The sequence below is a fragment of the Furipterus horrens genome, unplaced genomic scaffold, assembly GCF_987537825.1.
Source record: "Furipterus horrens unplaced genomic scaffold, mFurHor1.1.pri manual_scaffold_1, whole genome shotgun sequence".
Classification (NCBI taxonomy): Eukaryota; Metazoa; Chordata; class Mammalia; order Chiroptera; family Furipteridae; genus Furipterus; species Furipterus horrens.
Window position 1 is genome coordinate 6380578 of NW_028327171.1, and position 13885 is coordinate 6394462.

Sequence of the window (13885 nt, forward strand, 5' to 3'; positions counted from 1 at the left end):
AATTTCTCTCCCACATGTTTGTGGCCTGCTGCCTGGATTCGTGGTCTCTGTGCTGGGTCTTCAACGGAGAACCAGTGAACGACGCAGGAGGGGACTGGCCTTGGACGAGGACATGGTGTTGGCATGTTAGCATTTTCTTTTTCTGTTTCAGGGAAGGTGGTTTCTGCAGATTCACTGGAGAGCTGTGGTCGCCTGGAGGGGACGCAGTGCCTGGGAGGTAAGACTGGCAGAAATACCAACCCAAGGAGGGGACGCAGCTGAATGGAAATAGCTCCCCAGTTGCTTCCAAAGGTTTAATGCAACGTTTTCCTGCTCTTTGAGAATGTCTCCTGCCTGTAGACTTTCTTCCAAACAGAAATAAAAATCCAGGGTGGGAAAATTATGTGGGGAAATATGTTCCCTTTCGGACGATTGGTGGTGAGAAGAGGAAGCAGGCGGTGACAGCACCAAGGGCAGTGTTGTTGTGGGTGTCGTCCCAGCTAGCGCTGCTCTTGGTCACTTAGCAAAGCACACAAAAGGCACACTGCCAGTGATTTGGGCAAGGGCCACTTTGAGTGATTTTATTCGCGATTCATTTAGTAAGTGTATAAGTGTGACTGTCATGACAAAGTGCCACAGACGGAGCGGCTTGGAAAACAGAAATCGATTGTCTCACAGCTCTGGAAGCTGGAAGTCCAAGGTCAAGGTGCTGAGGCTGAGAGTCTGCCCTGGCCTCACCCCCAGCGTCTGTGGTTTGATGTCAGTCTTTGGTCCCTTTGCTCGTAGAAGCAGCCCCCCGATTTCTGCTTCTGTCTTCTCATAGTGTTCTGTGTACCTGTGTCTGTCCACATTTCTTCTTTTTCTGACCTCATCTTAACTATTACATTTGCAAAAATCCTGTTGTGAATTGAGGTCACATTCTGAGGTCCAGGCAGTTAGGACTTCAGCATATGAATTTAGGGGAACACAATTTAACCCGTAACAGTCAATATTTATGTACCCGGTACATGTTTACTGAGCACCCATTATGTGAAAAGTATGATATGAGGTACTGAGATTTAAGCCAATATTTCCTGTCCCAAGCCACTTACGTTTAAGGAGGAGAGAGATGTATAACCAAATAACTAATCTTGGTGGTGTTATGGTAAAGGTAGATACAAGAAATGGTGGTATCAAGAAGGGAGATGGTTAAGTCTGTGTGTCGGGAAGCTTTGCCAAGGGGGCAGAGTTCGAGCTGGATCTGAAGGGATTCAGAGGAGTTCCTGGGCAAGCGAAGGTCCTCTCGGACAGGAGGAGCAGTGTGGAAACCTGAAATAAAATGGCACACTCACGGCGCCGCAGACATTGGTGGCGGGGGTGTAGGATGCACTGAGGCCGTGATGGGTGGCCACGGGGACGGTTTCATCTGTGGAGTGGCACTGCTGGACTTGTGCTTTTGAAAAGTCCTGCTGAGTGACGCACGGGGGCTGGAGGGCAGCGGTTAGTTCTGCGTCTGCGGGATGAAGCAGAGGCAGTGGGCAGTGGTCTGGTGCTCGTGTTGCGGATGGCGAAGCCCCTTGGCCTGACAGGAGGGGTGGAAGGGAACGTGTCTCGGGGGCGTGGAGCTGGCATTTGGATTTGGAGTTAGGCAAAAAGTGTGGAAGGACAACATGGATTTGTGGGTTATTTTGTGTATAATCATGGAAGTGGGTGAGGAGGATGATGTCAATGCGGAGAGAGGTCGGGGCACGCCTGAATTTTAGGGGCAGGATGAGCAAGAAGAGCCAGGAAAAGAGAATCAGAGCGAAAAATCCAGGAGATGGGGGAAGAAACAGATGAGCACATCGTACAAGAAGAAAGCTTGGGCAGGAACCCCCACCCACCCCGGGCGGTTGAGGAAGGTCAAGCCTGAATAAAGCCAATGCGCCCGTGGGTCAGGGTTGACATTATATTCTTTTTCTTTAAAAAAAAAAATATTTATTTATTGAGAGAGGGGAAGGGAGGGAGAAAGAGAAGGACAGAAACAGCCATCGGTTGCCTCCCATACACACCCCGTTTGAGGACCAAACATGCAACCCAGGCCTGTGCCCTGACCGGGAATCAAACCAGCGACCTGTCACTTTATGGGGAGACACTCAACCAACTGAGCAACACCAGTCAGGGCTGCCCCTATCTTTCAAAGTCTTAGCTGATATATATGTATGTATCATCAGTCTGATACCCAAAAGGCAATTTGAATCTTTGCTAAAAATTTTCAAAGAGCACCAAAGACAGTTTTATTCATGATGGCCAACAAAAATTTAAATTCTCTCTACACTCCCTCTGTGTCTGCCACCTTCCAAGTTCCCCTGCCCCTTCCTCTAAATGCTCTGAAGGCCTCTCCAGTTCAGCCCTTTCTGGCCCTTTCTCTCATCCTGGCATCTCCGCTCTTCTCTGTTGGTTTTATTCTCTTGTACCAGTAACTCTGCTTTTTCTGGAATTTCTCAATTCTTTCCTCATCCACGACCCTCATTTCGTGCGAGGGACAAGCTGGTAAAGGCAGGATTTGGGGTAGGCTGGGAACAGGCTGGGAGTGAGCCTATGTCAGTCCTTTATCGACCCAAAGCAGGCTGTGGGCTAATTTTGGCAGAGGAATTCAGAGAAGCAGCATAGTGGCAGCAGAGAGCGGGGCGGGTGAAGACTAATAACTGGTGGACAGGGCAGGACCGCGGGGAGCACAGGCTGTTTTATTCCAGAAGGCTGATCTGGAAGGGAGAGAAAACAAGGGACTGAGCAGGTGTTTGGTGCTTGAGGTAAGGTCCTTTAAACATTTGTTGGGAGTGGATTTTTGTTTCGCAATCGTGCTAAAAGCAGGAACCTACCTAGGCAACAGCTGCTATCTTAAGAGAAAAATCAATACTATTTGCATTGCTCCTTGTTACTATGTATTGTTGTTTCAGCTGACAGAGCCACCAGGTCAAAGGCCTGGGTCCCAAAATACAGACAGGGCGCGGAGTTGTGAATGAGGGTACACTTTGGGGATTCCTGATGTAGGGAAAGAGTGTCCTTTGTTTTATGGTCATAGACTCTACTCAGATGATTCATTTTAGATTATTTATTCAGCAAATATCTGTGCATCTGCTACGACTTCCTTCCCACAGTGCTAGGCCTTGTGGTTCCCGGGGCTCCTGGGGACGTAGCCAGGCAGATAGAATATTTCACCCTTCCTATGCTCATTTATTCCTGACCCAAAGATTCCCAGTGCGCAGTGACTATGGGACGCCTCTGTTACAAGGCTGAGCAATTTAGGTCTGGGAGCAGGGGAATGTTTTATCTCACAGGGGAAGAAGCTGAAATAGACAGGGGGCCCCATCCGTGGTGTGGGGGCCGTGAGGCTTGCCGCTGACTAGCTGTCTTACTCCTTGGTCCCTGGGTAATAAGAGAATTCTGAAAGATAGCTGTGACTCAGCATTACTTGTCGCCACTGGAATGGGGTGCTCCCAAGTTCAATAATTTGGGGGAAGTTCGGTTTACATGAGTGAAATGGTTACCATGTGTCATGGAGTTCACTTTTCTTGCTTTCGCATCTGGGAAACACCTGGGAAGTACAAGACGATTAGCAGAATATGGCTGTGGAAGTGTCCTGACGAGGCCTGCACTCTGATCTTGAGATAGGCCAGTAAGCCAGGACAAGTGGGATAGGGAACCTGAGGCAGATAGTTAAACAACCAGGCAGTTTAATCTCAAAATCCTATCTTCTCTAACCAAGGACACAACAGTAAATGGTTTACACTTTTTCTCCCCACCCAGAGGGTAAATAGCTTAAGTCACCCTACTCAGGGAGAGAGAGAGCAGAAATCAAATCCAACAGGTGTCCTTTGGGCCAGCCACACCGAAGGATGGATGAAGTTGGGAATAAATCTCATTTTGGTGCATCAGCATAAAGCTGATGAAGATTCTGTTATCATCACCTGAGAGCTCCCCTGATCTCCCAGCCTTTAAAAGCCCCCAAGACGAAGGACCCAGCGTGAGCTCCCTCTGGAGCAAGCCCACACCTTTCTCCCCCATTTCTTTCTCAGGTGTGCTTTTGCTCCCTAAGTTCTAAGGGTCCTCACGCGACTTGCAACCAGCGGAGCAGTGGGCAGCGGCAGCTTGGCTCGGCGAACCCCCTGAACCTGTCCTCAAAGCCTCCTTTTCTCTGACTTCTCGATGAGCTGACAGCAGCCCCACCTTGCCTCCCTCCTGTCCCCAAGCCTTTTACGTCTCAGTGAGCCAAAGCAGCCCTGCCTAAGCTCTGTCCTGTTGCCTTTTCAACCCTGAGCCCTTCCTTGTTTCATTGTTCCCAGCTTTAATAAATGTCCTCTCCAAATCGCCTGGACTCAGGTTGTGAAACCTTCCCTGCACAAAGCCAGGAACCCACACGCTGCAGGCTGGCCCAAGGCAGACCCGCTCTGGGCCTAGTTCCCATGTGGGAACAACCTGGGTAAGAATATTCATAACCAGCATGATATTTATATACAAATGGCTTTTTGAAATTTGTTTCTAGAGTGTCGTGTAGAAATTTGCTTTCTTAAGAAGACTGTAAAGATTTTTACCCAATCCTTCCTTCTAGTTGCTATTGCTCCTCCGATGTGTATAGTGTTTTGTTCTTCCTGGCTCGTATTTGTACGTGAAAGTCTTACGTTGAGCAGTCTTGGAAGCTTGAGTGAAGTCTCCTGACAACTGTGTAGGCCAGTGTTTAAGTTTTAAAAAGGGGACCTTAACCCTCCGCCATCAGCAGGTTTCTTGGCCAGGTGTCATGGCCTCCACATTTTCAGGCCAGGCCGAAGCAATTGGCTCAGTGGGCAGACGTCACGAGGTTTTGCTCTACTTCTACCAGGAAAACAACTTCCGGTGCCTTCTCTCGTCATGAGCTGTCAGTAGAATCTGCCCCTTTCCTGAAGACAGGAGCAAGTCCTGACAGGCCAGAGGGAAGGTACATGATCACCCCATAGGGAGAAGGACAGAAAGTGACAGAGTTGAGAAAGTAGTGCATCACCTCGAGGTAGAAGTCGCCTCCGCTGTGAAACCAGAACGTTTGGCCTCACTTCCTGCAGTGAACCCGAGGGCATAAAGTAGCCCACAGTCCAAAGGCCACTGCAGCAGACGGCACGGGATGACGATTGCAGTGAACCGCGGCGGTCTCAAGGCCTCAAGAGGGGAACGGCCTGTGCAGACCACGCCCCTGATGTGCGGATTCAGCTTTGCGCGCGTGTGGATTTTTGTGGGTGTCTTCTCTCAGGGTTGGGATACAGCTGTGAGCGATGATCTCTGTGTAGAGGGAGTTTCTCCCACGCTGAGTAGTAGCAGGTGGAGCACAGCCTCTGTGTCCCCTGGATGTGAGGCAGGAGGTTCTGCAGAGGGCTAGCTGCTTCTGAGCATCACTTCTGCTGTGTTGACAAACCTGTGCATTGGAAGCGTGTGCCTGGACAGCTGTGCTTTGTTTTTATGTGTGCACTATTTTCTGAATGAAGGTGACCTTTCACCCCCTTGCTATGCCTACGTCCTGAGGCCGACGGGTGGTGCTGGAATTAATAACTGTGCGTATCCCAGCACTTCCCTGCCTTTCTTCTCTGCACGGTTTTTTATTCCCTGTCATGCTAGAGCAGCCTGACTTATGCTTCTGAACAACTCCCAATAACGGCCCATACTTTGCCTCTCATGACCCACCGGCCTCCTCGGCGTGAGCAGTGGGTGGTTATGATAGTGCTTCCTCTTCCATTGAAAGGAGCCAGGTTCTCTTCTGAGAAATAATCGGAGTCTCATGCAGTGTACATAAAGCAAAAATCCCAAATGCACTAAAAAGTTCTGTAGAACAGTTTCATCCCAATGCGAGGCTGGACCCAGCAAGCGTTGGTTTTCAGGTAGGAAAATGCATCCGGTTGCCCAGAAGCACGATTCAGACGTGGGCATCTCTCGCGGTCCACTCGGGACTTGGCTTTGGGCTTCTCTGTGCCGAATGCTGGGCCTCGGAAGCCCCTGCAGTGCCCCGTCCTTTTGGTGTTATCGACCAGTGGGAAAGGTGGACCGCAGTCCAAGGTTTGTACAAAGAAGTAACAAAATCCGACCCCGTTAATGAAATGGATGAAACGCCGTGGGTAGTAAATACAGGACTTGCCAGGGAGGGGTGAGCAAGAGCTAGCCGAGCAGAGGTGGGGGGGGGCGGAGGGGCAGGAGGCGCGAGGCCTGTGCACGGGGAGGGAGTGGGGGTGGGGGGGTGGAGACCGTGTTTCTTCAGAGAGCTGAGAGGGAACGAGTGGGGCCTGAGGGTGGAGATGGGGGTCACGCTGCAGGCTGCTTTGGGAGGAGCTCGGTGGATGGGTCAGTTGCCATCTTTTTAAAAAAATCCTCACTTGAGGATATATTATTGATTTTAGAGAGAGGGAGAGAGAGCCTTCCAGCGTCCACAGCTGTGGGAAGAGAGGTGTTGGGGGTTCTGTGGCATTTCGTTCTGGGTGCCCCGAGCTGCCTAAAATGCCAGTCCCTGACATGCCTCCCTGAAGCTCTAAACTGATCGAGTCCGAGGCCAGTGATCATTGGTGTGAATCCCTGGACTCCATCTCCTCAGTCGCTTGGATCGACTGGAGATGCCATTTTCAAAGTAAGCAGGGTGCTTCTCTGTTGCTTTAGGGATGGGGAGAGAGGCCCCGTCGGACCCCTGACTCATCAGTCTCTAAAGCCTAGAGAAGGCCGGTGGAGCCCTGATGTCCTCAGAGGAGGTCCAGCTCCTCATGGGCTCTTCAGCGCCATGCTGAGCCCACCCTGCCTGACCTCCAGCCTCCTCTCCAAGCTTTCCCTTTGCCCGATACCTCTGCCCGCGGGCCTCCGTGGGGCAGCTCTCCCGAACGTCCTTGGGTGGGACCTCCATTCTTTGGACAGCGGAGAACGTGGCAGAACAGATTTTGTTTCAGAAACGATTGCATACGGGAAGCAGGATCTCAGTGTAGAGCTGGGATGCACTCTGGCGGCAGCATGGACAGCGGGGCTCCGTGGGTGGGAACTCACTCGGGGGGGGTCCCAACTGAGCTGACCTGACAGGGTTCTTGCCGAAGGCGGGCCAGGCGGACCACACGCCAAGCCCGGAGGATGGAGAGTTTGATCAGATGCTGAGATGTGGGGGCTTTGGCCTCAGTCCGCTTTGCAGGAATCTTGCTAAAACCGGGCGACGTGTAGATGGGCTTGGAAGTCCGGAGGTGGAGGTCTTGTTGAGAAGGGGGTTCAGGGGGAGTCCTGGAACCCAGGTGCCTTCTTATTTTTGACCTGTGGGCCTCCGGGCACTGCCTGCTGCACTCAGATGAAGTTTTCTTTCTTTTTTTTTAAATTGAATTTATTGGGGTGACATGGGTTAATAAAACTAGGCAGGTTTCAGGTGTACAGTTCTACAATATATCATCTGTATATTATACTGTGTGGGCACCGCCCCAAGTCAGTTCTCCTTCCATCTCCATTTATCCCCCGTTACCTTCTAGCTCCCCCATTCCCTTCCCTCTAGCAGTCACCATACTACTGCCTGTGTCCAGGGCGCTCTCTCTCTCTCTCTCTCTCTCTCTCTCTCTCTCTCTCTCTCTCTCTCCCCCCCCCCCCCCCCCTCTTCCGTCCCCCCCTCTTCCGTAATCCCTTCTCAGATGAGTTGTCCTGTGGCAGCGAAAGAGACTGGGCTGAGGGCATCCTGTTCTCTCGTGAGGGCCCTGGGCTACACCGGAAACTCGTCCAGCAGGATGTGTTCTTGTCTTAGCTGGTCAGCCTCAGAGGACGGCCACAGAATGCTCCCGAGGCCGTGCTGGCGGGGGCCCTTGCTCATTAAATTTCCTGCGGCCACTGCCAGCATGAAAGGTGAATGATGAATGTGATTTTGGTGCAGTGCTCTTGGCTGAGCTGATCAGGTGACCTGAAAGGCAGAGAAAAAAAACAAAACCATTGCTCACTGGGTTGGGACGCTAGAATTCCCTTCTTGCCAGGCGTTCTCCAAACATCTCTGTCTGCAGACCCCAGCTCCTGGCTGGGTGACGACCCACAGTGTCCAGGGCAGCTGGGGTGACCAGCCACAGCCAAGGGGAGCTCCCACAGGGCCCCCGTGGAGCTGCCCCAGTAGAGGGTAAGACATTTCTTAAAAGGGAGAGAGAGGGGTTGAAATAGAGTTGATGGTTTGTTTTGTTATGGACGAAAATGAAAAAAAAAATTGTCATCCCTATCACCATATTTTTCATAAAATTAAAAAAAATACCTATTTTACCCCAAAGAGTGGTAAAAGTGTGCAGTTCACAGTATCCTGCTCTGCTTGGCCCCAGTCCTAACTCTCAGGCCCAAGCTGAGCCCTGGCCCTGTCAGAAGGGAAGGTCAGATCAAAATAACAACCACCACCACAAACCTCAGAGTGGCCCGAAGTGTGGGGAGACCTCACCCAGTGCCTCGATGGCCACAGTGCTGTCTCCCGGGGCCGCCCAATGGCTGCCATCGTTATTTCTGGACGGGTGCCCATCAGGTCTGTGGGCCTGTCGAAGACCCTGGAAGTCGATCAGGAGTAATAATCTGGGGTCTGGCACCTTAGATGGGGAAAAATGACTTTCTTATTTTTATGAACGTTTAACTGAAATTCAACACTTCTTCCGTCACGATGATGGGCACCGTGGCAGTTTCCTGGGGCTGCAAAGTACCACACCCTGGGGGGCTCGGACAACAGATATTCATTGTCTCCCAGTTTTGGAGGCCGGAGGTCCAAAATCAAGGTGCTGGCAGGTCCGGTTCCTTCTGAGGCTGTGAGGGAGACTCTGTTCCATCCTCTCCCCAGCTTCTGGTGCTTGCTGGCCACCTTTGGGTTCGTTGGCTTGTAGAAGCATCACCCCAGTCAGTGACATCATTGTCACATGACCTTCTTCCTGCATGTACGTCTGTATCCAAATCTCCCCTTTTAATTAAGTCACCAGTCATAAACAGCTGAGGGCCCGCCCTAATGACCTCATTGTAACTTGGTCAATTTCTGATCTCCAAATAAGGGGGCATTTTGAGGTCCTGTGGGTTAGGACTCTGGCATATGGATTTGGGGGAGGGGGCACAATTCAGCCTGTGACAGGCACTGACCCACATAGCAGTGGAGTCTGTGACTTTGTCTCCAAAAGAAGTCACTGGTATTTTCACATCATAATATAGTTGGGAACACTTCCAAATGTGGACAAAGCTCTTGCTGCCTTCCAAATGGAAGTAGTGATTTGACACGGAGCTAGGAGTCATTGGTAGAGACAGCAGTGGGGAAGTGCTCTGACTGTGGCACAGAGTATTACTCTGGCATGCTTTTAAAACATTGTGATGAATTTATTTCAACATAGTTGATTTCCTTCGTAATCCTAAGCATTTTGTTCTATGAACTGTGTTAAAAAGATACATGATATATGAGGTCTGCCTGGAAAAAGTCCAGCTACTGTTAATATAACAAGAATGGTTTGCATGTTATGGATGTAGCCTGGCAGCCAAGGAGAGTGGACTGCAATCTGCATGTGTGAACAATGACGACTTCACTGTACTAGTCAGTGGAGGCAGCGGACACCGTTAAGTGAGCAGGTGTGCTGTGTGGCTGTTGCATTCAAAATGACTGAGCAAGTAGAGCAATGAATCTGCATCAGATTATGTGTTAAGCTTGAACATTTCTCCATGGAAACTGTTTAGATGATTCAGAAGGCCACAGCTATGGCTAAGTGGTGATTGGCAGCTTCATAATGACAACATGCCTGCTCATGCATCATGTCTGGTGCAGAGTTTTTTTAGTGAAACATCAAATCACCCAGGTGACTCAGTACCCCTACAGCCCAGATTTGGTGCCCTGTGACTTCTGGCTTTTCCCAAAACTAAAGTCACCTTTGAAAGGGAAGAGATTTCAGACCATCGATGAGAACCAGGAAAATACAGCAGGGCAACTGATGGCGACTGGGAGAATGGTGTGAGGTCCCAAGGTGCCTACTTTGATGGGGACTGGGGTGTCATTGTCCTATGTACAGTGTGTCTTGGATCTTCTTCAATGAGTACTTATATTTTTTATTACACAGCTGAATACTGTTTGGACAGACCTCGTAAAATATTTATGAAGGGTTTGTGGCTCCTTAACTGACCTTGGGAAGAACCTACTTCTCCAGCAAACTGTGGGAGGCCCCGTTCTGTTCCTTGTGCTGCCTCTCCAAGAGCAAGTCACTCACTGTCCTTTTCGGTGGCCTCCAGGCTGTGTCCTCGTGCCAGGTGCCCTCGAGCTCTCTGCAGTCAGGGCCTGGGATGTGGGCCACCAGCCAGGAGTGAGACTCTTAGAGCAACTTGAAGACTGCCCTTCCTGCTCTCCTTGGGGTTTGGGTCATCCTACAGACACTACACCCCGCTTGTCTGTGACTGGGACCGTGTGGGCAGAATGCTCTAGCAGGGTGGGACTTGAAGGGGAGAACCGAGTTGACATTACTGAGTGCCACCCATACTACTCAAGGGCACACTCTGCCCTGGCTGGGTGGCGCATTTGGTTGGAGCATTGTCTGTGCACCAAAAGACTGTGGGTTTGATCCCTGGTCAGGGCACATACCTGGGTTGCAGGTTCGATCCCCAGCCAACCTATTGAAGTTCCTCACATCCATGTTTCTCTCTCTCTCTCTCTCCCCCTTCCTTTCTCTCTAAAATTAGTAAACTAAATTTAAAGGGCACACCCTGGTAAGAATTCATGACAGAAATAATTAGAGCCTAGCCTCCGGGGCCTTCCAACTCCCCCGTGAGGGAGGCATTATTACACCAGCTGGAGATGAGGACACAGGCTGGAGCATTTGTGTACCTTGTACCAAATCACACCACTGCTGTGACCCAGCCACCTGTGAACAGTCCCTTGTTTCCCAATTCCCCTGTCTTCCCATCCGAGCAGCCTGCCCGGAGTTCAGAGAGGGACTTCTTATTTCTACTCTGCATCATCTTTAGCTGATTCCTAATGGAAAACGGAGTACATGCTAAGGTGACAAGTAGCAACCTTTCCTCACATCATGCGGTCAGTTTCTTTCCCAGGCCTCTCTGTCCTCTCAGGTAGGATGGCGTTTTTGAAGGCACGGATACTAAGTTGAAAACAGATGGATTTCCTCCCTGTGCTGTGTTCTTTGAGCATCAGCCACACTCCGGTTGTAGGGAAGGTTGATATTGACGGGAGAAATTGGACCGTAACCAACTTATGTCTCTGTACACACTCCCGGTGCTGTTCTAATGTTGTACCTTAGGCCAGATGTGATGTTTGTCGCCAGGTGAACCATGGAGTGGAATTTGTCTCCATTGTACCCATTTTACAGATGACAAAGTGGGTGGGGCTGGAACGTCCCTTCAAGGTTATGAAGTCAGGAGGTAGGGTGCCGCCCTAGTGGACAGTGGGGCCCAGTGCATGGTGGAGAGCTGCCTATGAAGCACTCAGGATTTGAATGACACTGCTTTTTTTTTTTTTTCTTTTCTTTCTCTGTCTAGTGATTCCTGAGAAAGAGGACCATCCTCTTCAGTAAGCTAACCAAGCCAGAACCCGACAGTGCCGAACGGCCTATGCTGACACAGTTTGGGACGCATTTCCTCTTGGAATCGACCCTGTGGCTTAGCTTGCAAACCAGAGGTTCATCCTACGCAGGAGAACGTGAGTTATTTGCTTTCTTAAAGTTCTAATGTTAACCTGGATCGTCCTGGATTTGTCGAGAATGAACAGAGATGGCTGGGCCAAGATGACAGAATCAGACAGGTGATTTGAAAAAATAACCTCAAACAGTAACAATAACAACCACCTTGAGCAGGGATGGAGTTTCAAGGTTGTTGCACAGATCAAGAAACTGATCTTTTTCTTTCTGGGAGTGATCAAATGGTGCTTGATTCCGTCAGAGAAGAATGCGACTAGTGCGTACATTTAGATCTGGAGCACATGGTGTCCAGCCTTGTAGGTGCTCGGGCTAGACCTCATGATAGACGCAGAGAAGGGCAGAGCTGGAAGGAGCTCGTGGGAGATGTGGTTGCATAGCCTTCTAGATGGGGAATCTGAGACTCCCACCAGTGAAGGGTTGGCTGGTCCTGGAGCCAGGACGAGTGTCTCTTCCCCGTGGTCCTGATCGTATAGCGTGAGGCGTGGAGGGCATGACCCTGGCAGTCGCCCGTGCCTCAGTATTAAATCCCAGCATCCATTCTGTGTGCGGTGAGATTCCAGAGTTTCTGAAACACCAGCCACAAAACACGGGTCTCTTCATCTGTCCCAGCCTCCTGGGTTAAAGCTCACATGGCCTCCTGCTGCTGAGGTGTAACCGTTTGATTTTGTTCCTTTCAGATGGCTTCTGTGATGATGAGATGGATGTATATTTCCCTCGTGGTTCTGGGAGCCCTTTGTTTGTATTTCAGCATGTACGGCCTGTCTCTTTTTAATGAAGAATTAGTTTTCAAGAGAGACAGCGGGAAGTTCCTCCAGCTCCCAGATATAGATTGCCGGCAGGACCCCCCCTTCCTTGTCTTGCTGGTGACGTCCTCCCCCGAGCAGCTGTTTGCTCGCCTGGTCATCCGGAACACGTGGGGAAAAGAAAAGGTGGTGAACGGAAAACAGATAAGAACGTTCTTCCTCCTGGGAACCACTCCCAGTGAGAACATACTGCAAGCGGTGGCGCAGGAAAGCAGGCGAAATCGTGATGTCATCCAGAAGGACTTTGTGGACGTTTATGTCAATTTGACCCTGAAGACCATGATGGGCATGGAGTGGATCCACCACTTCTGTCCCCAGGTGGCTTTTGTGATGAAAACAGACTCCGACATGTTTATCAACGTCCACTATCTGATCGAACTGCTGCTGAAGAAAAATAGGACGACTCGGTTTTTCACCGGCTTCTTGAAGATGAACGAATATCCGATTCGGAAGAAGGACAGTAAGTGGTTTATCAGTAGATACGAGTACCCGTGGGACACGTACCCACCATTCTGCTCCGGCACGGCCTACGTGTTTTCTGGCGACGTCGCGAGCCAGGTGTATAACGTGTCAGAAAGCGTGCCCTTCCTTAAACTGGAAGACGTCTTCGTGGGGCTCTGCCTCGCAAAACTGAAGATCAGCCTGGAGGAACTTCACTCCGAGCAGACCTTCTTCCCGAGTGGGTTGAGCTTTTCCACGTGCCGTTTTAAGAAGATCGTGGCCTGCCATTTCGTGAGGCCCCAGACAATGCTGACCTATTGGAAGGCTCTGGAAAGTTCCCTGGGAGAAGAGTGTCCAGCTGAGTGAGGGGAGCCCGGTCGCTCATCTGGACATGCTCCGGACAACCCGCGGTGATGGCTTTTGAAGGATCTTGAGATGGCGTTGCTGAAAATTGTCAGGGGACGGGGAGGAGGCGCAGGGAGGGGAGGGACTGGAGGGAGGGTCACGTCCTGTAGAGTTCCGAATCTCAACTAGAATGGACGCTTGAAGGAAACCACGGATTAATTTAAACTTAGGTCCCCAAGCAATAAGAGACCCCACCTCGTGAACACCTGTACCGTCGCCCAGGTGTTTGGTGAACACCTGCGTTTTCTCCATGCAGGTGGGGGGTGTTTTCATTCCCGTTTACTTACACAGGAAGAAAGAGCAGCCTGCGGAGGGTCAGGAACTTGTCCCCAGGCTCACAGCCAACCAGCGTTGGAGCAGGGAGAAAAATCGAGGGCTGTCAGAATCTAGTCGGTGCCCCTTGACTCGGTTCACCCCTCCCTTGGGCGAGAGCCGGGGTGGGGAGGCTCGGAGCACAGCCTCGCCGCCGGCACCACTCAGTCCACGTCAGGAGTCCCTCCTTGGTTCCCAGTCCTGTGCTCCTCCGTGCTAAGACTGGGGTGAACACCACGCCTGTGATGGATCTGGACGGACCCCGAGTCCCTGTTAGTGTGGCACTCAGCTCCTCCCAGGAGATATCCTGCCATGGCCACAGCTCAG

The 13885-nt window shown here is 50.9% G+C and overlaps 1 protein-coding gene across 1 annotated transcript; it reads left to right on the forward strand.

Annotated features, from left to right (window-relative positions):
- The first annotated feature begins 11443 nt into the window (after positions 1–11443).
- Positions 11444–13298, forward strand: B3GALT5 (beta-1,3-galactosyltransferase 5). Its single transcript, XM_090267975.1, has 2 exons — positions 11444–11599; positions 12275–13298. Exon 2 carries the CDS (start codon positions 12275–12277, stop codon positions 13205–13207), a length of 933 nt encoding a protein of 310 aa, XP_090124101.1. The 5' UTR covers positions 11444–11599; the 3' UTR covers positions 13208–13298.
- The last annotated feature ends 587 nt before the right edge of the window (positions 13299–13885 follow it).